At 38.5% G+C, this 24187-nt stretch overlaps 1 protein-coding gene and 1 pseudogene across 1 annotated transcript in view; one reads left to right on the top strand and one right to left on the bottom strand.

Moving 5' to 3' along the window:
• Nucleotides 1–24187, top strand: part of Smchd1 (structural maintenance of chromosomes flexible hinge domain containing 1) — a 120670-nt gene that overhangs the window by 47869 nt on the left and 48614 nt on the right. Inside the window, exons 18-28 of the mRNA XM_051153692.1 lie at nt 116–193; nt 674–793; nt 5416–5560; nt 9661–9757; nt 13553–13625; nt 16396–16535; nt 17775–17909; nt 19682–19909; nt 20656–20804; nt 21657–21745; nt 22306–22424. Of these exons, the coding sequence (XP_051009649.1) occupies nt 116–193; nt 674–793; nt 5416–5560; nt 9661–9757; nt 13553–13625; nt 16396–16535; nt 17775–17909; nt 19682–19909; nt 20656–20804; nt 21657–21745; nt 22306–22424 (1373 nt within the window). The remainder of the gene's footprint in view (nt 1–115; nt 194–673; nt 794–5415; nt 5561–9660; nt 9758–13552; nt 13626–16395; nt 16536–17774; nt 17910–19681; nt 19910–20655; nt 20805–21656; nt 21746–22305; nt 22425–24187) is intronic.
• LOC127196657 (malate dehydrogenase, cytoplasmic-like) lies at nt 3983–4986 on the bottom strand (annotated as a pseudogene).

Genomic DNA, 24187 nt, shown 5'->3' with positions numbered 1-24187 from the left:
TTTTATGAAGTATGTAGCAAATACAGATAGCTACGTTTGATGCCGTTGTGACACCTCATGCATTTAAATTTATACTCAGTTTCTGAAGTCAGTATTTCTATTTTTGTTTATCAAGCTTCAAGTGGAAATAAAGAAATAATTTCACATATCAGTCAACATGGAGGAAAATGGCCTTACTGGTTTAAAAAAATGGGTAAGTTACTCTAAATTTTAGTTATTTTTCAGATTGACTTTTTTTATTTTATGGGTATGAGTGCTTTGCCTGCCCATATGTATGTATACACTGTCCATGTGAGTCCCAGTAGAGACCAGAAGGTCAGCATCAAATCCCCTGAAACTGAAATGATGCACTGTTTTGAATCAAATCTGGTCCTTCTGCAAGAGCAGTAAGTGATGTTGGCTGCTGAGCCATCTCTTGAGCCCATCCCTGTGGTCTCCCTTGGCTGAGGCCCTGGGTTAGATCCCTGTGACCACTGCAAACAGCCCCGCCCTTCCACGGCTGCTCATATCTATTGTAGCTACTCACAGAGCTCAGCAGCGAGAGCCACTTGAGTGTACTGGTTTGAGAACTTGCTGGGCAGTCTTGTCAGATTCCCCATATCCCTGAAAAAGTAAATTATATATAAATCAGTATATGTTGGCATGATTTTTAATCTTTTCTTAATTTATTCAGAAAATATCCAGAAACTAGGTAATTACACATTGAAATTACAAGTGGTATTGAATGAAAGTAATGCAGACACCTATGCAGGAAGATCACTACCATCAAAAGCAATTAAATTTTCTGTTAAAGGTAAGCAAAACACTAATGTACAGTTTCTTTCGCTGACTGTGCCATTTTTAATCAAGGGGGCAAATTTGTATAATTCAATAATAGGTCCATAGATGAATAGGCGTCTTGACTTGTAATGGTTATAAAAGTACCTAGTTGTTCATAATCTCTTTTAATTCTGAAGATACTTTTCTAAAAATTTAATAAGTTTTAAACTTTGCGTAGTTTATAGCTATTCTAATTCTTTTTTTTTTTGTTTTTTTTTTTTTTTTTTTTTTTTTTTTTTTTTTCGAGACAGGGTTTCTCTGTGTAGTCTTGGCCATCCTGGACTCACTTTGTAGACCAGGCTGGCCTCAAACTCACAGCGACCCACCTGCCTCTGCCTCCCGAGTGCTGGGATTAAAGGCGTGCGCCACCACGCCCGGCAGCTCTTCTAATTCTTAAACCTTTGGATGATATCAGATGTTAGGGGAATTTTTCCCTCAGTTTTTGAAATTCTAGGTTGTGTGATTATAGAATCATTTCTATCAGGTGCTGTGTAGTTCATAACCTTTTTAGTTTTGAAACTTCTTTTTAAGCATTTAGAAATATTTACTTTTGTCATTTTAAAAATGTTTAATATGAAAATACTGTTTTTTCCCCAGACTGGTATACTAATTTTTTTTCTCCTTTTCATCACTTGCTTTTATTTATTTACTTGTTTGTTTATTACTTGAGATTGCTTTAACATTGCTTGCTTAATATTGAATTTCTTTCATCCTGTTGTATCATTCTGTTTTATTCCCTTTCTAAAGCATTATCTTCCCATTCCAAGGACTGAATGTCTTTGTTCTCTGGGACTATTAGTAATAGTAGGTTGTTTTCTCTGCAGTGCTTTTCCTTAGTCACAGTCAGTTTCATGTTTGTTGGTTTTATGTGCTTGCTGTTTTGGTGCATTTCTTACATGCCATCACTTGCTTACATTTTAAAATAAAATACATGAAAACATGTTTTATTTTATATTATGAGAATTTTTAGGTTTTTCCCATTTTTGCTATTGAGATTCTCCAGAGTGGAACCTTCTAGTCTTCTGGTAGGGAAGGCACAGCCTGGCAGCAGCATAAGATAGTGAGCTGGGGAAGACAGTTGAGGGGAGAGCTCTGCCCTTTTCCTCTACACAATCCCGTGCTAGTGTGTGTCTCATTCCTTAGGCCTACCTCTTTTCTTACACAGAGAGTAGGCCTTCCATCTTTTGCTGGAGATGAGGAAGATGTGACTGTTCTGTGTTGAGAAATAGTGATTTAGGGAACTTAGGCCAGTTTCAATGAGTCTTTCAGTTGCATTCCAGGTTTGTTACACACACCGTGAGTACACTGTTGTGTGATTTACTTTGGGCCTTCATTGGCATTTAAGGATTTAATGATCTTCACTTATTCTCTTAATGCTAAGTCAGTTACATTTGTCCATGTGGTTTTCAATGTTGAGTGACATGCCTTTTTAAATCAGAAGGACCAAGAGAGAATTTATTTATTTAAAAAAATTACTTAATGTGTATTATTTTTTGCCTGTATGTATCTGCCTGGTGCCCATGGAGGCCAGAAGAAAGCTCTGAATTTGTGGATCCGGGGTGGCAGGTAGTTGTGAGCTGCTGTGTGGTGCTGGGAAGTGAGCTCACCTTAACCACTAAGCCATCTCTCCAGCCCCGGGATCCTATTTCTTATTAATTCTTGTTCTAGGAATCTACTTCATGGTGTAGATTTGTTACATTTTAAATAGTTTCCTCTTGAACCATTTAGATTTTTTGGCTTAAAAAAACATAAGCTTTTTGTTGTTGTTATTGCTTACACATAATAATTTATTTAGGGTTGATATCAAGAAATCTCAAAAACTGTAAAACACAACAATAGACTGAGAGTTCATTTCCCACAAGCTAATTCCATCTGACCTCAATATTTACATAACAAAATTAGTAGTTAAGCAATTTCTCTAAGATGTGGGCTGGTTCTTGCCCATTGTGTGTCATCTGAAAGGGTGTTCTTTTACAATACTTATTGTATTAGTTTCAAGTTGTGATTATCAAATTTGAGTTTGTAACTGACCTACCTTGAAAGATGTATTAAATCACAGCCTACTGAGTGTCACTCCAAGAAAATCTTCATGTATGCTTGTACTGAGCATTGGATCCAGGGCCTCATGTGTGGTAGGCAAGCCCTTGCCAGAGTGATATCCCCGGTGATGTTTATTTTTTAGACAAGATTTCCATAAGGTGCCTAGGCTAACCTTGAACTCTCTAGCTAGGCAGCTTCCTATGCATCTGTGTTAGTAACCCTGGCTATTTGCAATTTCTCCTTCAGCATGATTAAGGGTGGACTAACACTGTGAATATATGCACATAAGAATATTTGTGTGTGTGTGTGTGTGTGTGTGTGTGTGTGTGTGTATACACAATAAATAAATGATATAATGTGAATAGATAATATTTTCCTTGGATTTTAGTTCCTTATGCAATTGTTAAAATTATTTTCACATATATTTCTTGTTGTAAGCTCATCAAATCCATTTACAGTTTTTGAGAACTGTGTTTTATCTTAGAAATTATTAAGGGCATGAGTATTCTTCATTATATTCTTTTCTTTTTTTTTATTTTTAGATTTAGTTATTTATTTACCTATACAGTGTTTGCCTACATGTACACTGTGCACCAGAAGAGGGCATCAGATCTCATTATAGATGGCGGTGAGCCACCATGTGGTTGCTGGGAATTAAACTCAGGACTCTGGAAGAGCAGTCAGTGCTCTTAACCTCTGAGCTATTTTGAGCTGTTCGTTATATTCTTATAATTTGATATCTTAGAAACAATTTTAAGTTTTGCATGATGTACACTATAATCTAGCCATTAGAAGTTAGATTGGAGGATCCCCACAAGTTTAAAGGCAGCTCACATAGTGAGACTGTTTCAATAATAGTAATATAAATAAAATTAAACACTTCGGTATTTACCTCTTGAGTTTTCTTTTACATATGATGTGATAAAGTTCTATGTTTATGTGCACATGTTGGTTGTTGGCACTAGTTAAAGTCTTTGCACATGTTATTTTTACTTAAATGTATTTTTATTTAGCTCTCAGCACTAACAGCATGATAGACTTTCACATCTGCACCACAGAGCACATACTATTTAAAATATGCTGCTGTTCACAATTTGAGTATAGCATTGTTACTGTTTGATACTCAAAGACGATATGTTGATTCCTTAGCTTTGGGATACACTTTGACATCAACATGATTGTCTAGGCATGCAGAGGCAGTTTCTTTTTCTTCTGCCAGTTCCTTTGCAGTAAGGTCTCACGTGAGAAGTCACTCATAGAGGCCTTCCACAAACTTCCAGGGCTTGTTCTTGATCACGACAGGGAACGAATAGAGTGGATCATCAGGGGCGCCATAGGAGTTACCATCAGATAACACCCATCGGCTCAAACACTCCCTCTGGGCTTCCAAACCAGGTGTCTCTGATGTGGCCCGAGGTGGCTTTTGCAGCAGACACTGCCTTGGACAGTTTCTGAGCCTTGATGACAGCAGCACCACACTGTTGCACCGTCGTGCTGAAGTCTCCCCTGAGCCCGCTGTCATCTTCTAGAGCTTCATGTGCACCAATTTCACCTTAGCGTGATTGGCCTCTGGATACTGAGCTGATGAATGGCTTCCCCTGGACAATGACACTCTTTACATCCTCAGCAGTTACACCGGGTTGAAGTGCAGTTTGAGATTTTGCTGGGTTGTGGTCCAAGTGAGTCAGTCCCTGGGGATCGGTGGGGCTGACTTGGAGGCTGTCAGGTAGTTCGTATTGGCTGGGTTTCCCACAACAATGACCTTAACCGACTTCTTGGCATATTTCTCCAAGGCTGCACCCTGGGATTTGCAGATTTTCACATTTGCTTTCAGGAGGTCTTTCCTCTCCATGCCTTCCCTTCTGGGCATGGAGCCCACAGGACAGCCACATCCAGGCCTTTGAAGGCAAGGTCTTCCTTGTCTGCTGCAGTGACGCCTTTCAGAAGGGAGAGGGCACAGTCCTGCAGCTCCATCAGGACCCTGCCTGGAACGCTCATCATGGGGTGATAGCCCAGAGCACGAGAATGATAGGCTGGGCTTTACCAAAGATAGATCTGTTTCCAATACAGTGAATATGCAGTTTAACCAGCTGCTCCAGTCACAAGGACTCTGACTGGTTCAGACATTGTTGGGAACTGCAAGGTCAGTTTCTCACCTGCAAAGGCTGTCTGCCGGAGTCAGGCCGCCTCTACAGAGGAACCGGCTCTCCACAAATTACTTTATAAGTTTTCATTTTATTTTTAATTACATATCAGTGTTGTGGGTATGAGTACACGTATACAAGTGCCCACAGAAGCCGGAGGACGGCATCGGGTCCCCTGGAGCTGGAGTTACAGTCATTTGTGAGACACCTGACAGTGGTGTTGGGAACAGACTTAGGTCCTCTGTGGAGTAGTGTAGCTGTTTGACTGCTGAGCCGTCTTCCAGCCTTTGTAGAAATTTGAAATGCCATCTTCATTGTAGTGCGGTTTCCCTCCGATAAATCAATAGATAAATTTTATAAATTAGATAAATTAATAGATAATTAATCTCTTTTCCCTTTGTTTTTGTTAAAGAGGGCAAGCCTGAGAAGTTTTCATTTCGTCTTCTGGATTCCCCTTTTCGTGTTGGAGTCCCATTCAATATTCCTCTAGAGTTACAGGATGAATTTGGTCACACTACCCAGCTACTATCTGATATCCAGCCGGTTCTTGAAGCGAGGTAATTGAAGGGTTTATTTGTATTTGTGGTGTTTTGTTTGTTTGTTTTGCTAAGGATGTATAAATTATATAAGGTTAGCATTGGTATTATTTTAAACGTTTTACATGAATTTTATGATTTTTGGAAATTTGGCCCCAAGCCATCCTCTTTGACTGTAATATCATGTATAAGTTGCTTCAGAGAAGTTTATTTACTAATAAATTTACTGTTGAAGTCATTGGGGTCTAGGCTTGGAGGACAGTTCAGCCAGTGAACTACTTGCCTTGCAAACACAATGACCTAAATTCCATCTCCCAAACCCAGGTGACTGAGCTTGTGTTTGAACATGGAGACATTGTTTCCTTTCTTTTTGAAACAGTCTTGTTATATTGTATTGACTGACCTGGATCTTACTGTGTAGATCAAGCTGGTCTTGAACTTGGAACAATCCTCCCGCATCTGCCTCCTCAGGGTTAGGATTACAGGTGTATACTGCTGCGCCCAGCTGATTATTCATTTTATTTTATAATTGTTATTCTCTCATTCTTCATCTGCCTTCATATGTGAGGTTGTTTTATTCTCTGTTCTGTATTGGGTGTTCAGGAAAGAGAACTGTACCCAGTCCTATTTCCCAGCCCAGAAAACAGAGATAAATGTAAAAGAAAAGTTCCATTACTGAATAATTATTTAAGCCATAGTGTAATCATGGGCAACCTGCTAAGGAAATTGGCAATAACAGGAAAAAATTTTTACTCGTTGGTGTTATTTGTTGTTTTGATGTTTTTAATAGCTGAGTGGCTACGAATCATTAAATTGTGCCTTTCAAATTATTTTGTAGAAACTGTGAGTTAGAAATAGCCATAACTTTAATGATTCGCTGCTTGTTTAAAACACGATATTATGTGTGGAATTCCAGGGAGAGCTAGGCATTGTGGGAAGGCATTGAAGTGTAGTGAAGAGTAGGCAGAGCAAGAGAAGTCCATAAGTAATGAACAAGGAAATAAATGACCCTGGCATGGAGCTAGTCAACGGTGGGGCAGGGCAGAATCTCCTCGGTGGAGCTTTAAGCAGAGGGAACAGTGCCGTGGCAGCGTCCATAGGCACCAGCCAGCACTCTGTAAAATAGATGTCAGAAGGAAGGTCTGTGACCTGCACAGCAAGCAGACACATGCTGTGGAGGAAAGCCATCTCAAGAGTGGCTTTAATTGCAGACTTTGGGGGAGCAGTTGGAAGCGTCTGCTTTTGTATCTTCTACCAATGGCTTACTCCCCGCTGTAAGCACATGTCTGCTCCAAGAATCAATGTGGGCCCAAGGGATCTGTTGTGGCTTGGGTGCAAACTTGGGAGGAGAGGTCTATGTCGTGAGCAGTGCAGTCCTTTTCGTCTTGGGCTGGGTCGTCTCCTCAGAGAATGGTTTTCGATTTTTTTCCCTTACAGGCTAATACTTTGGTTCCTAACTAGTCAAGGAACAGGACTGGCATGGGATGGAGGGTGAAGCACTCTTGTTATCTGCATGCTTTCTTTCGGGGCTGTTTGTCCCTTCCTCTTTTTAGTGTGTTTACCTGCTCTTTTAGCTTTTCTTCTGTCTCTAGTTCAATGCTGTTTGCTTTCAGTCTGTTCTAAAATGCCCTTTACGATGTCTGTTAGTGTTGGAGATTGGAGTTGTAGGTTCTGAACATCCACGGTCTCTCTCCCTTTCCCTTTCGTCTGTCCTCTCTCTCTTCCCTTTTGCCCCTTTCTAAGAGTCTGCAGGTGTCCCAGCTTTAGAGTGGTGTCTGACACATCTGCTGTCCAGCTTCTTGTCCCCGCTGGTGTAGTGCTCAGCTTCGTTGTGACTGAGCCGATTGGCCCACTTGGCCTGAGTTCTGTTTGTCCTCGTCTTACATTCCATCTTTTCTCTGTATTTGCTTTGGTGGTAAAAGTTCTCATTTCATGTTGGGACGTCGAGAGCCAGCAACAGCAGATGATCCGGCATCTTGATGAGAGCTATTTTGTATGTCACCTTTTTACATCTTTAGTATTGATTTTGTTAAATATGTTACAGGATGCCGTTGTTTTAGACTAGGCTTTTGCACAACAGACCGGGGTAAAATAAGAAAAAGAGTCATCGTGCTAAACTTCTAGTAGCCAGGGTGAGACTAAGTTGTTGTTCTGAACTTAGAACAAAGGAGAATTTGATAGCAGACAAATGTCCAAACGGGGTTCAGCTGGCACGTCACTGATGCGCTCTGTGTCTTAACTCTTAAATCACAGAGGTAACATGAAATAACTTGATGCTTATTAATCAGTTACTGTTCTGTCTCCCCGCCCTGACTTTACAAGAAAAGTAACTTTATTCTTTTTAAGATTTTATCATAGTGTTTAACTCTGTGTGTGCATATACATGTGCACATGAGTGCAGGTGCTCGAGGACATCAGAAACTTCAGATCCCATTTGAGTGAGAGCTGGTGGTTGTGGGCTGGCCCAAGACGCATGCTGCACCTGAAGTCTGGCCCTCTGTATTGAGTAGTGCATGTGCGTAATTGCTCAGTCATCTCTCTCACTCAGAGGGTAACTTTACATGATCACTGTGAGCCAGTTGCCTCAGTGGATGACGATGCTTGCCATCAAGCCTGCGGCTTTGGTTAGTCACTGGGATCCATGTGGTAGGAGATAGCCTCTGACCGCCACGCATGCATATGGTCTTCATGCACCGTGAACTTACAAGTGTGCACACATGCTACACACCACCAAATAAATACACTCTAATGCTCTTTCAGTTCTCCTTTCCTGTTTCTCTCTTTCTCTGTGTGGAACAAACCTCAGTGTTCTGCTCATTAGAACACTTACTTTGTAGGGTAAGTCAGAATGAAACAGGGTCACTCAGCTGTAAAGTCAAAAGGCTGTTAAGATCTTTAGGTTGTTATTTTAAACCTTACTGTTGATTCAGATAGTGCCTACAAACACTTGAATTCTGTGCTTGGGGGGAAATGGAGGGTTTTTTGGTTTTTTTGTTTTTTGTTTTTTGCTTTTTGCTTTTTGTTTGTTTGGTGTTTTTTTTTAACACCTCACGATGTGCTTTTTACCATTTTTTCTTTATTTAAAGGTCACAGCTAACCTACTTTACTTGCACATAGCAATAGAAAAGAGACACAGCATCAGCATGAAAGCTAACTCTCTGATGCCATTCAGCTTTATTAGGTAGCAGAGATGGCCTAGTTTTACTGAGTGAAATATTTGAAGTGATCCATAGAAAAGACTAAGGATACCATGAGTATATCATGTGACCCTGCTGTATTTGAATATTTCTTCTTAGGCATGTGTTGTGGTCTACTTTTGCATTCTTTATTATTTTAGCCGTGGCAAGAGCCTGGGATGATACATAGTCAAGGTTTGTGGGCTAATGTTCTTACCAAGTCATACTTTTATGGGCAGCCTATTGAAAGTAAACTCAGGGCAGCTTCCAGGGGCGGGCGTGGGGCGGTTGTGGGCGGGGACTCTGGGACAGGGTGTACTTCTTGTTTGTATCTTCTCTTTTACTTTTTTCCCCCTTTCTTTTAGGGTTTTTGTTGTTCTTGTTTTTTAAGTACAGTCACAGTACTAGATGCATAATGGCAAAAGCCGATTCTTCAAGGCCGGTGCTAGGGAGCATCTGTTACAGTGAAGCAAAGACAGTTAGCAGTCATGGCTGCCTTGGGTTGGCAGCTGTGCTGTGTTGCCAGGCTTGAGCTGGCATACATCTTGCCTCATCCTGATGTCTTGACAAACTCAAGTGTGTGGTTTCTTTATTTTATAACAATCTTTGGTATTATTTTCAGTGTTTACCTCATCAATATCACTTATAATGCTTATTTGATTAAAAAATATATTAGTGTGTGTATATGTATATAATTTTTTAGAAGTAGAATAGCACACATCTGTAATCCCAGCACTGGAGAGGCTGAGGTGGGAGGATTATGAGTTTGAGGCAAACTTTGGCTCAAGGGGAAATAAGACAAATTTTTAGGATTTTTTTTCTTGCTCTCATTCTATTTAAATTAAATTTAAAATGCTATAAGATAAATTAGACATGCCAGCAGCACATTTACAAACGTATTTGTAGATGGTGCAAGGGAATTTAAAAATAATGTGTTTTTTCCAGTGGCCTGTCTTTACATTATGAAGAAATAACCAAAGGCCCAAACTGTGTAATTCAAGGTGTCGTAGCTAAGGGTCCGGTTAACTCTTGTCAAGGCAAGGTAAGCATTATACATACATGTTACAATACTCATTATTTGGTTCTTACTATGGTAAATTGGAAATTTTATGTAAAATGATCTGGGTTTATTTTCTTTTGTTTTGTATTTTGTAAACAAAATTTAGTAATGCCGAGTTGCTAGAAATTCATCAGTGCTGTATTACCTGACTTACCAGTTAAATCTGTGTAAAAATTTGGCACTTTTATTATTTTAGTCATTTCAACGTCCTTGAATTAATGTCTTTTAGCTGTTTTCCTCTTAGTTCAGAATTGTTTATTCAACTTGTATCTGGTAGTCTCCACTTTCCCTTCTTCTTTTATGTTTCTTAGAACAGAGATCACAATTCCAAGTCAGTAACACTTCTGCTGATGATCTTAACGTACTTTCATAATTAGACAAAGGGAAGGGTTTGCTGCGGGGTATGTTTGCTCAGGAACATACAGACGTTTCCCTATAAACACTGTAAAGTAGAGCTTGCTGGGGCCTGGGTCTGTGCAGAGTCTTGGGAGGCCCTGGGTTTAACCTCCCAACAGCAGCCGAGAGGAGGAAGAAGAAGCACATGAGCCCCTCAGACATGTCAGGGAGAGCAGCCCTGACTGACATGTCCTGAGTGTTGACATGATGCCACAGCATGCCTGGCTCATTTGATAGAGTCAGTCAGAATGGACACACCTGAAATACCGTGTGAAAGTTACCTGGAGGTATTGTATTTAAGATGAAAAATACGTGGATTTCATGTTTAGACTTGTATCATTTCCCAAATAGTTTTGTTTATACAGATTCTAAAATTCAAAAGTATTTCTAGGTGACAATATTTTATTTTATTATTGGGGGGCTATTCTGTCTGTATGTACATCTGTGTACACCCTCTGTATTCTGGTGCCTGAGGAGGACAGAAGAAGGCATTGCATCCCCTGGAGACTGGAGTTAGCAGTTGTGAGCTGCCATGTGCGTTCTCGGAGTCAAACCTAGTGCTCTTAACCCCCTCTCTAGCCCTGCAGTGGAAGCCATTTTAAGTGCTGTCACTTAGCTGACACACTGCTTCATGTTATCAATTGACACTCAGTGTCAGGATTTATACATCTTTCTGACTGGAGACTTTTCTGAAATAATCTGAGATTTGTGTCAAAATTTAAATATTAGATGGGCTTTAAAATTATTTCTAGATTTTTAAAAAAATTTACTTTTAAATAACTTTAAATTTATATAAAGATTCAGCGATAGCAAACACAGAGTTTCTTTGCTAATGTCTCAGAACCCCATGTGTTTATACACAGTAAACCCTGAGACAGTGCTAGTAAGAAGCGAGACTTTATTCAGACATCTCCAGTTACTGTCCACTCGAGAATATTACATTCCATTTAGAAGTATCTAGATTTAGTTTTTTAATATTTGTTTAATTTCTTTTTAAAAAATGAAATGTAATTATAGCATTTTCCCCTTTTCTTCCTTCCAGTTCTTCTAATACGCCTACCCCTGTTCTCAAATTCACAGCCTCTTTCTCTTTAGCCGTGCGTGCGTGAGTGAGTGTGTGTTCTGCTCAGTCTCTGTATTATCACTTGTTACTTGTGTGTGTGTGTTTGCCAGGCTGACCATTTGGGGTGGAAAACCAATGGGATATTCTTCCCTGGGAACACTATTTTTCTTGCTCTCAGAGTTCCTTGGTTGCCTCTAGCTCTTTGTCTAGGATTATATCCTGTGAGATCCCCCCGTATCTATTGTTGTCATTGTTACTCAGGACTTATTGGGCAGCCACGTTGTTTGAGACTTACTGGGTATTGCATCTCTGACATTCCTAGGAGATGCAGCCTCACAGCAGACTTCCTGTTCCTCTCACTCTTAGAATCTTTATGCCCTCTCTTCCTTGATGGCCGCTGAGTCTTAGGTGCAGGAATTGTGTACTTGATATATCTGTTGGGGCTGAGAACCACAGGATTGCTTGTTCTGTGCATTTTGATTGGTTGTGGCTTTCTGTCTTTGTCTGGTTATGAAAGGGATGAGGAGCTACACTTAGCTGTAGGTGTAAGGATACATATTTAGAGTGTTGTTAGGGATTATGCTGGTTAAGTGGTGGAGTGATTGTGGGTTCTCCAAGATCCATGACCTTACTAGCTCTGAAGACTTGACTAGGTTTCTAATACCAGGCATGATTTCTCTCTTGTTGAGTAAGACTTAAGTCCTATTAGAAAGCTGTTGGTTACCACCAAGATGCACATGCCTCTGTTGCACCTTTAAGGTCATTGTGCCATTTTGACCACTGTTGTGCACCACAGCCATCCTAGCTAGGTAGGACTGTTGGCTGTTTTTCTCCCTCAGAAGCTTACATAGCATCTTCTGATACCGTAAAACTAGTCCTCAAGGGAGGAAGCTTTCAGATCAGATCCAGCTCTATGTTGTAAGTACATGGTGTCCTCATCAATAAGGATTTGTCTTGAACCTCTGTGATGCAAGCAAGGGCAACAGCAATAGCTTATATGTTTTGGAAGTCTCTTGGACTCCCCTGACCAACAACTTGAAAGGAGGAATCTCATGCCTGGTATTGGGGGTTTGTAAGTCTATGACTCTTGGGGGAGACCTTGTTATCCCAGGTATGAATGATTTATTACACACACACACACACACACACACACACACACACACACGTTTGTATATATACACACATGTATTATACATATGAATATATATAATAGGTAAATAGGTAATATGAGACCTTAGGACTCTTTTACATCTAAAGATTTGGAACTAGGAGTCTCAGGTGAGAGAAAATGTCATGTTTGTCTTTCTGGGTCTGGGTTACTATACTCAGTATAATCTTTTTTAATTCTATTCATTTACCTGCAAAAGTCATGATTTCATTTTTCTTTATATCTGAATAATGTTCCATTGTTCTGACTAATTAAGTATTTGTGGAGTGTGATGTTGAGTCCTTTGGGCATATGGCAAGGAGTGGTATACCTGCATCATATGGAAGATTTATATTTAGCTTTTTGAGGGTTTTCCGTACTGATTTCCAGGGTGAATGGACCAACTTGCAGCCCTAACAGTGCATGAAGGCTCCCTCTGTGCCACACATCCCTTACAGTGCTACTGCTGTAGGTTGTTCTTACATCTTTGCCATTCTGCCTGGAATAAGATGAAGTCTTATTTGTTTAGATTTGCATTAACCTAATTGTTAGGGATGATCCACATTGTCTAAGAAATTTTATTTTTATTTTTAAATAAAATTTATTTTATTTTTTTCTTTTTCTGTTCAGTTTCTTGCCTATCTTTTAAATGTGTCTTTTACTTAGATCTCTTTAGTTACTATTACCTTTCTGTTCATAGTCCAATCTTTTTCCTATTCCTTTACTGTTTCACTTAAAAATATTTTTAGTTATTTGTATTGTATCTATGACTGTTTTATCCACATGTATGTTTGTGCACCACATGGTGCCTGATGACTACAGAGTCTAGAAGAGCTAATTGGAACTGGAATTACGGGTAATTGTAGTCACCATGTGGGTTCTGGGAACTGAGCGTAGATCTCTTTGCCACTGAGCTGTCTTCCTAACACTCTTTTACATTTTTAAAAACACCCTCTTTATTCTGATACCTACCTGAGGTACACGGTCTAAGTTAAGGGAAAGGTTTTTTTCTCCTTGGATTCTTAAATATTTGTAATGACTTTACTGATTAAATTATGAGTACATTTTTATAGTGATAAGGAAATTAGAAACTAAACACAAGTCAGGATTGAAATCGTAAGCTACTTATTTAAAACTTAGGTTTAACTTTTGCTGTCTTTTTTTTCAACAGAATTTTAATCTGAAGGTTACTCTTCCGGGTTTAAAAGAAGACTCACAGATTTTGAAAATTAGGTTGCTGCCTGGTAATATTATTTTGAAAAATAATTACTTTTGAACATAGTAATGAAAATTATTTTTTGAAAAATAGTTAATTTTTGAAATATTCTGAGATTGCACTAGTAATGATTGGCCAAAATGTGGAATGCTAAGGCAGTAAAGACTATAATTTAATTATGTATGCAGGGGAGGCATGTGCACATGTGTGCTGTGCCTGAGACCGTCAGGGATGGCAGACCATTATTACACGTCATTGTGTAAAAGTAACACTGATAGTTAGTCTTGACCACTAACACATCTGTCCAGCCCTGAATGATTCCAGTTGTAACACTACCCTGGGCTATGATAATGAGATTCTGTCAAAACAGAACAAAAAATAAAGAAGTAGCAGTATTGTGGCACAAGTACAATGGCGCTGCTCATGCAGTTTGGTGTTTCAGTAAGATTGCTAATGACTGTAGGGTCTGCTTCTTTAAAGGGGAGTGGAGCAAAGAAAGGGGGGAAACTGACACAGTATAGACCAGGCTGGCTCTAGAGGCGCCTTTGGTAGCCTAGGATGGCCTTGAGCTCTCAGTCCTCCTGCCTCACCCTCTCAAGTCATTGGATTCAGGCATGCACCATCATACCTGGTTTAGCAGTGCTAGACTGAACTCAGGGCCGCGTTCCAGGCAAGTTCTCTTATCAACTGAGCCACACCCCCAGCTTCGGTGTGAATAAATCTTAAAGCGGGGTCGGGTTGGGGAGTGGGATCCTTATTAACAAATACATTTGTTGCTAAATGTAACTCAATCTTGGATTGGAATTTGTAAGTACTAATTGTGTATTGGGAAACATTAGCTAAGATACACTTATTAGACTTAGGTTAAAACTGGGTTCCTATATCAATCTTTTATTGGCATAACTTTCATATTTTAAGAATTATAGGTCCATAATGAATATTTATCTTGGGAAAATGAAATTATGTTAAAGTTACATAGATGGAATTGCGTTTAATTTTAGAGTCTGTGGGTAAGGATCTAAAAAGAACATTTTTGAACCATGCCATTTCGGTTTCAGTATAGGTAAACTTTGTGACTGCTTTTTCAAATAATTGATAGACTGTTACCTGCTCTCATAGGGCTGTAGTATCTAAATGAGTCAAAACGGGCAGTCCTCCCTCTGCATGGCTGTGCACTAATTGCATATGAGCTTTGTAGCGCTGTTCTGTGCAAAGTGAGACCTGTGGGGTTTGTGAAACACTTCAGATTATGCTTATTGACTGTTTTACACTTGATCCTGGGCAAAAGGCCAAGGGACAGTTGGCATGCAAGCCTTAACTACTCTACTTAGAAACATTTTGTCCATAAGTGATAACAAAGAGTTTATAGTGGATGCCAGCAGGAGGAAACAGTAGCTTATTTGCATTTACGATTGAACTTCTTAGAGGTTTTACCCAGGCACACATTGATAAGGAAGTGAAAATTGGCACTAGTGAGAAAAAAAAAGTTCATTTATATTTATATATAAATACGTAGGCTTTTAGAGATAAGCTAAGCCATATGAAACTGACTTGTAGAAATCTTATTACTTAGGTACAGTTTTGATGTTTTGTTTTGTTTTAATTTGGTAGAAATGTCAGAGTAGGAAATAGCATAGTGTTGAGGTATAAGCCAAGGAACCTTATCATAAACCAGGCATTAAACCTAACTTGGCAACTAACTGACCTTGGGTCCTGTACATCTCTTTGTATTAGGCATTTTCTTTATGTAGTCTTTTGATTAAATATTTTCTGGTGTTTGTGCATGCTTCTGTTCCTATCAAATGGAGGTAATAGAGCCTTGTGTTGTATATAATGAGCATAGTAGTGCTTGCTTTGAACACAGCGCAGTATTTGACACACACTAAATATTCATATTAGTCAATATTATAAAATAAATGTGTCTAGTAATTACCTTCCATACTTTTATTATCAGTATTTAGCATACATTTAATTTTGAAGTACTAGGGATTGTGGAGCATATAGTCAGTTGTAGAAGTATAGACCCATTTTATTCATCTTACAGGAAATGTATGCTCTAACTTGCTTATGATGTCAAAGACAGTAAGCAGTGTATTTACCAGGAGCTTGTTGTTTGGAAACATGGCTTTATTACGTAACCCATGCTAGTCTCCAGCTTTCTGAGGCTGGGATTACAGGACTGCAACGTCATGCTTGGCTTGAACTGGCTCTAAAATGCCTGGAAACAGTGTGTCATTACTTGTGCTGGAGATGTCAGTCGTGTAAAACTAACAATGATAAGTAAACAGCGTTTTAATAAATTAATTTTGTTTCTTGAATGTTTTTTCCCTCTTGGATATTTTAAGGGTTTTCAGGACTGTTTAGTTCATTCCTAAATTGAGTTACTTAGTGTGTTATAGCTGATACAAAGCTAACGCAGGCATCACACACTTAACTGTTATAGCTGATACAAAGCTAACGCAGGCATCACACACTTAACTGTTATAGCTGATACAAAGCTAACGCAGGCATCACACACTTAACTGTTATAGCTTATATAAAGCTAACGCAGGCATCACACACTTAACTGTTATAGCTGATACAAAGCTAACGCAGGCATCACACACTTAACTGTTATAGCTTATATAAAGCTAACGCAGGCATCACATACTTGACAGTGCTGTTGAGACAGCTCTAGCCTTCACATACGCAGATTACATTTGGGCAATTCTTACATCACTTATAATGTAAACAGAAAAAAGATGCTTCAGCTTATTTAATCTACTGAATGTGTATTTTATTACATAATTTCCTCTTAGGTCCTCCTCATCGACTAAAAGTGAAACCTGACTCAGAAATTCTAGTTATAGAGAATGGAACGGCTTTCCCATTTCAGGTGGAAGTTGTGGATGAGTCAGATAACATAACAGCACAAACAAAGCTGATTGTCCATTGTAAGGTAAGCTTATTGTGACACAGTTGTGAACAATTAGATTTTGTTTTGATTTTTATGTTAGTAAATGGCAGTGCCTATCTTTTTGCTGCTTTAAAGTTAAGCCTTAATAGTAAGTTTTTGCATTGTTGTTTTGTTTTTAAGTTTTGTAAGATACTTTGGTGAAACTAAATGAAAGAAATTCGACTCTGTCTTTTTGTCTGGTTTTGTTTATATGTTTGTAAGTCAAATCTTAATGATTATTCCATGGAAAAATTCTTAGTACTTTCTTTGTCAAAAGATTTTTAATAACCCAAAGCCAGTAAAAACACTTGCTCTTCCCAGTATTGTTTCTTTGTTTTGTTTCTTTTTCTTTTGCTGTATTGTGAATTAAATTTAAGACTTTGTTCATATTAATCAAATGCTGTACCATTCAGCTCTATCCTCAGTCCTCTTTCGATTTTTTTTTTTTTTAAACAGGATTTTAAAGTTGGTCAAGCTGGCCTTGTAGCCCAAAAAGGCCTGAACTTACGATTCTTGCTACTGCCTTAATCTCTTTAGTGTTTGGGATTAAAGACCTTCACTACTGTGTTGAACTATACAGTTTGATAGATTTGTGGGTGAAAGTTTTCTCTTTTCCTTTACCCGTGTGTGTGTGTGTGTGTGTGTGTGTGTGTGTGTGTGTGTGTGTGTGTGTGTGTGTGTCTTCATGTGTTGGGATGTGTATGGCAGAGCAGCTGGCCAGTAGTTTCAGGAGAGCCTCCTGACTCTGACTCCTACCTTGCCTTCGGAGCACTGGGATGGGAGAGGTGCACCACTGCAATCAGCTTTACATGATTTCTAGGGATGCAGACTCAGGCCCTCCTGCCTGCATGGAAATGCTTTATCAACTACTGAGCCATCTCCTCATTTCCCTCTCCTAACTTTAGATGAAGTGTTTTCTTTAGAAATAGAATGATAAAACTGTCTTTCAGAGTTTTCAATTAGTGCATAAAAAAGGTCAGGTAAGGTCAACCACAAAACAAACTGAAGAAAGTAAAAAAGAGAGTTGAAGAGATGGCTGTAATATTTGTAACTCTGTCTCCTTCTGCTTTTTTTTTTTTTAAATAAAAATAATGTTTGAAGAAGTTAGTGTTTTGAGTTTTATTTAGAACGTTCCTGTGTGAGCCAGAAATATCAGCTGTGCTGAAGTATTCAAGAGTCTGAGCAGTTGCTGAGTAGTTCCAGATTGGGCGGTAGTTAACCGTCTTTCCACCCTCTGTCTAGTTTTTAGGTGCTCCAGGCCTACCAGTCTACAGCGTGGATTGCAGTAGCTCCGGAACCAGCATCCTCACAGGGCCAGCGATTCAAGTTCAGAACATTAAGAAAGACCAGACGCTGACTGCCAGGATTGAGATACCTGTAAGCTACTACTCTCACTGGTCTTATGCGAGTCTTCACGGTCTTTAACAGCTGTAGAGTATTTTATGCAGAGTTGTTTGATACTAAAATGTACAATATTTGTGTTTCTCTTAAAAACAATGTGAAGTATAATGGAATTTTAACATTTTATATCACAAACTAGTAATCTTCCTGATCAGATGTCTCACAGTGTTTATAACTACTAGTGATTATATTTTCCTTTTTAAGGGTATATTTTTAAGTTAGGGGTGTGTGTGAGAGAGACAGACAGAAAGAAAAAGAGAAGGTAGGTACCATCCAAGGCACTGGGTCCCTTAAAGCTAGAATGACCAGCAGCTGTGAACCCGGGTGGATCCATAAAATCACTATGTGCCCATGGTAATCTTAAAATATTTAGGATGTAAATCCATGTACATGTGTGTCTGCGTGTATGCCCGTGTGCACACATACTTTGCTAACTGTCAAGAAGTATAGGAGTTTCAGTTATGTAGGGGTGGGGAGGATCTAGCCTTTGAGGCAAATAGGACTTACGTAATTACACAGCAGCAGGGGTTCAATTTAGTTAAAATAAATAGCAAGTTCTATCTGCCTCTGTGCAGTTTATAGTGTCTTGTTCAAAGGCAATGACCTTGAGAGTGAAGAGTCAAGCAAATCTATGGTATATGCCTTTAAAATAAATTGTTTGGTACTTTATAATGTAGAAATTTTAAATAAATTCTAAATCACTCACCTAAATGAGTTTCTATAGGAATAGCTATAAATAGACAAAGAAGGAAATACATTAAATAGTATTTAAAGTTATTATAAACAACTTTGTGATATTGAAGGTATTATAGTTTATTAAAGTAGTAATGGCCGGGTGTGGTGGTGCATGTCTTTAATCCCAGCACTCAGGAAGCAGAGGCAGGTGGATCACTATGAGTTCGAGGCCAGCATGGTCTACAAAGCAAATCCAGGACAGCTACCCAGAGAACTCTGTCTGGAAATACAAAAACAAACAAACAAACAACAACAACAACAAGAAGTAGTAATGGTTGTAGTAGTTTAATTTTCTTTGCTTAAAAGTAACTTCTGTATAATGGATCTGTACAATCGTAGTGTATTAACAATCAATATAAATCTCTCAATACACTGATAAGCTCAGCTTTCAGGACATCCAAAACCCTTCTAGTTATAAACAAGTCTGTTTATTAATCCCAATGTGCTATTAGTTGGGAAAACAAAACAAAACAAAATTTCAATAAAGTTTAATAAAAGAAAGCAATGTCTTCTGTGGCAGCAACTTGTCTCCCAATTTTATAGAAGGTTCATGGTTTCTTTATTAAGTGATAGCTATTGAATCTGTGATTTAATTGAAATATTGTGAATTTATGATAATTATAAATGAATTCAAACAATAAGAAAGCATCTTTTTTGGTACTTTTCAAAAGTACCCAATGCCATTTATGCCTGATGGTATAAAATATTATATTACTAAAAGTATAATGCTTTTTTGTTTGTTTTAAAGGCAAGATTTCCTGTATATTCCAGATTGACCTTGAACTTATAGTGTAGCTTAGAATGGCTTGAACTCCTAACCTCTGCCTCCTGAATTTTGGAACATAGGCAGGTGCCACCACTCCTGGTTTATAATGCCCACAAGTATAACTATGATAAGATGGTCTTCACTAATATGGAAGCTAAAGTGTTAAACAATGCCATGTATTCGCCATTAGAAAAAAGAGAAATTGAATAGTAGGTCACTCACTGTATCTTTATGTTTTCTTCTCTAGAGTTGTAAAGATGTGTCACCTGTGGAAAAGACTATCAAGTTACTTCCCAGTAGCCACGTTGCTCGCCTACAGATATTTAGTGTAGAAGGACAGAAAGCAATCCAGATCAAACATCATGATGAGATTAATTGGGTTGCAGGTGATGTGATGCGCAATCTAATTTTTCAAATGTATGATGAAGGAGAGAGAGAAATCAATATCACACCATCCTTGGCAGAGAAGATTAAAGTAAGTATTTTAAACAGTGTTTACTTGTAAAAATTTGTTTGTGTTGAAATTTTGTGGGTAAACCTTAAGAAACTGTTTATCAAAGAAAAATACTGTCATTTGGTTGGTGCTAGATACATTGTGATATTGGACTATAAATGTTAAATCATTACAACTAGACCTTAACAGATTTTTACTGAAAGTTCAGAACCATTACAATCAGTGCATTTTTACCAATGAGAAATAAGCTTGTATGTTCCTATGAAATAAAAATAGAAACTAAGTAAACTCGTAGAAAATATAAAAGATTCAGAAATATTTGCAGCAAAAACAAAGATACTTTTTATTCTATGATATACTATTATTTCTGGTTATAAGATAATTTTCTAGCTGGTGTTCACCAACCTGGTCTACATAGAGTGTCAAGGCAGCATAGGCTCTGTCTCAAGGAAACATGGACGAGGAGGAAGAAGAGGAATAATAATAATAATAATACTTTTTTTTTTTTTTTTTGGCTTGGAGGGTGGTAGTAAATTATAATTTAAGCTTCGTCAGTCAATAGATGGGCTGTGGTGGCACATTCCCGTCATGCTGGCATGAGTTTATGCCCATCCTAAGCAGCATGAGTGGGGGCAGCTTGTTCTATCTGGAACCCTGTTTCAAAAGATTAAAAAGATGAAGAAAGAAAAAAGAATCTCGAGAAATCAGTGACTATGGGAAGGCTTTGAGGCAGCCTCTAAGCTTTGTGTCATGTGAATCTCCCCTAGGTTAACTGGACCCCTGGGGTTAACAAAGAACATTTGCTGCAAGGTCTGCTTCCTGATGTGCACGTGCCAACATCTGTGAAAGACTTGCGCTACTGCCAGGTGTCTTTCCAAGATGATCATGTGTCTCTGGAAAGTGCCTTTACAGTAAGGTTTGTGAGCATGTTGTATTTTGAGATATTTTCAGATTTAATATACCACAACAAAATAGTTTCTGCAGTATTCTGTGTGTAGGGGTGGGGTGGGGGGAGTTCCTTCTAGGATTAAACAAAACAAAAAAATCCCACACCTTTTAATGTCTATAAAATAAGGGAGATTGTCTTTACCGTGAAGCTTCATTGTACGCGGTGGTTAATTGTTGGGGTTTTGTTAGAGACAGAGTCCTGCTGTGTAGCCCAGGATGGCTTCACGCTTATGATCCACCCACGTCAGCCTCCCAAGTGCTGAGATTACAAGTGATGGCATTGTATATAAATTACAGTGATTAGTACTTCTCAGGATTATAACTATGCACTTAATTGATCGATTAGTAACTGTAAAGATGCACCAAAGGTAGGTGTAACAGAGGCCTGAAGTATACAAAAAAATAGCATGTGGTTTTTAGAAGAAAAAATTACCGTATTGGTTAGTGGTGAATTTCGAAACTGAGGACAATCAGAATTAATATGCACAACCTAGAGACAGGAATCATGTTAATACAAATGAGCAGAAGCCCCTCAGCCGGCCTTACTCCTAACTCCTCTGCCTGTCTCCAGAGTGCGTGCACTGCTCTGACCATAAACTCCGTGTTGTAGTTCATTCTTATTAGTCTAGTGGCAGTGTTTCCTTATACTGTCCCTTGAATGTAACATAGAGTAGAATGGAGCTTTTTTGTAGTCAATGCTACTAAAAATGAAAGATTTGGAGGGGGGCTATTGTATTTAAATTTAGGACATGTGTGTTGCTCTTCAGTTTCCTCCTGACATTAGTGATTAATTAAAGCCTTTTATCCAAACCAATTTTAGACCACTTCCTGATGACCCCAAACATTTAAAGTGTGAGTTAAAAGGAGGAAAAACAGTCCAGATGGGTGAAGAGCTTCAAGGAGAAATAGGTTAGTACACCTACTTACTTTTGTATGATGCTGGTGTCTACTAATATTCTAAAATACGTGATCTGAAAGATACTTTTTGAAATACATTGAAACTCAGTTTTATAAGATAATTTGTTTTAAACAGTTTTACTTTGTTACAAGAATAATAATCAGTGTTAAAAGTTTAAATAAATTGGTTGCTGTGTGGTCTTTTTTTTTTTTTTTTTTTTATAGCTAGAAAATTAAATACTATTAAATGTTTCCCTTAAATTTTAATAAAAAGTCTGACTTAGGAATTGGGATGTAGTTCATTCGTAGAGCATATCTACCATGTATGTGGGCCTGTGTTCAATCCCTAGCTTCTCACAACTACAAATAATATTAACAGTGTACCTTAAAAATTAAAAGCAGTATTTAAACATTCCTGCACAGGTTTTTGGTAATAGTTTAATGGCTGTGAGAGAAATAAGTATGTATTATATTACCTATGTAAGAGAATAAATTAAAGCTTCAAAGTATATTTCATGTGTAAGATACATCTTAAAAAGGACATTAACATGAAGCTTTTTTCTTTTGTTAAGTTGTAATAGTTGCAGATCAGTATGGAAATCAGATTTCGGCATTTTCACCAGATTCCTTATCTACTTTATCAGTTGCTGGAGTTGGACTTGATAGCTCAAACTTGAAAACTACTTTCAAGGTATGGCTACCCTCTAAGATTGGTTTTGTGTTTGAAAAAGTTGGAAATTTAATTTCACGTGTTATTTTACTTGTGTATGTGGCAGTGCACTGCACTTGGTCGCATGCCATCGTGCGTGTGCGGAGACCAGGGCAGCTGTGGGCATCAGCCCTCTCTTTCCACACTATGGGTCCCACATGCTGAAGCCATCTTGACGGCCTTGATTTATATCCAGATTCTTCAAATACATTAAAGCTTTTATTTTAAAAATTGCGAGGATAGCATATTTAAGACCTAGAACTTCGAAAATTAAAATAATAATAATAATATTTTGCACATTTGCAAACACAACCAAATGGAAGAGCAGGTGCTTCCTCTGATTCCCTGCTTCACTTGTAGCCAGCGTTGCTTTTTTCTTAACCATATTACTTTGAAAACAGTTGTAGTTTTTATAATATTTTACTCTTATGTGTATATACACACATGTCTCCTACGTGTACACATATTTGTAAATTTCCTGTTAGGTGTTTACTGTTGGGTTCAGGTGGAAGCCAAGAAAACTCATTTCAGACACAGAAGCTTAAAATGAACACTTTATTTTCTGAGCTCAGGGTGGCGACCAGTTTGGGATCTTAACCGAGTCCCTGAAGGGAAGTTGTATTGCATATTTAGAGGGTGAAAACTGCAATTAGCTCATACAGTCTGCTTTTTGTTGCCCTGTGCAACAGGCTCCCCTCTTCTTTGACCTCATTGGTCCTAAAGTGTAACCTGGCTTTTTACACTTTTCAGTATTCCCAGTCTACTAGATTATTCCCATCAGCATATAAACATGCTTGTAGTATGATTCATCTTTAAAAGTACACATTCACGGGGCTGGAGAGATGGCTCAGAGGTTAAGAGCGCTGACTGCTCTTCCTGAGGTCCAGAGTTCAATTCCCAGCAACCACATGGTGGCTCACAGCCATCTTTAATGTGGTCTGATGCCCTCTTCTGCCCTGTGGGTATATATGCAGGCAGAGCACTGTATACATAAAATAAATAATTAAAAAAAAAAAAAAGTACACATTCACATGCAAGTGCTGCATAGATGTACATATAAAAATAAAATAGGTTTAAATGTACACGTCAATATATCCACAAATACAGGATAAGGGATCATTAAGAGCCACTATTAATAGTCAGGCGTGGTGGTACCCAACTGTAATCCCAGCACTTGGGAAGGTAAAGGCAGGTGGGTCTCTGAGTTAGAGGCCAGCCTGGTCCACAAATCAAGTCCAGGGCATCCAATGCTACACAGAGAAATGCTGTCTCAGAGAAAAAGGCGGGGAGAAGAGCCACAGTTAAAATAGGAGTACTCTGGGGCCATTTCTGGTCTAGAATAAGTCAGGCCACTTAGTCGTGTTGCAAAGATTAATGGCCGGTGTTACCGACGCCTTAATAGGGCATGGTAACCATTTTTCTGAATAATTAATAAACATGAACAAATGCCCTAGCAGTGTGAATATCTTGATGAAGGGGAGGGCATGCCAGAAAAAAAAGAAAAAAAGAAAAAAAAGGAAAGGAAATGGGAAGGAAAAATAAGGCATTTAAGACAGAGTTTCTCTGTGTAGCTCTTGTTGTCCTGGAGCTCACTCTGTAGACCAGGCTGGCCTCGAACTTACAAGAGATCTGCCTGCCTCTGCCTTCCAGTGTTAGGACTGAAGACGTGCACCAGTAGCACCTAGCTAGATTAAGAATCTTAATCAATCTATGAAGTTATTGTAAAATTCAGAGAGCTCAAGCCA

Source organism: Acomys russatus, chromosome 12, assembly GCF_903995435.1.
Source record: "Acomys russatus chromosome 12, mAcoRus1.1, whole genome shotgun sequence".
NCBI classification, from domain to species: domain Eukaryota; kingdom Metazoa; phylum Chordata; class Mammalia; order Rodentia; family Muridae; genus Acomys; species Acomys russatus.
Note: the sequence above shows the minus strand (reverse complement) of the source record. Positions and strands in the feature narration are given on the sequence as shown.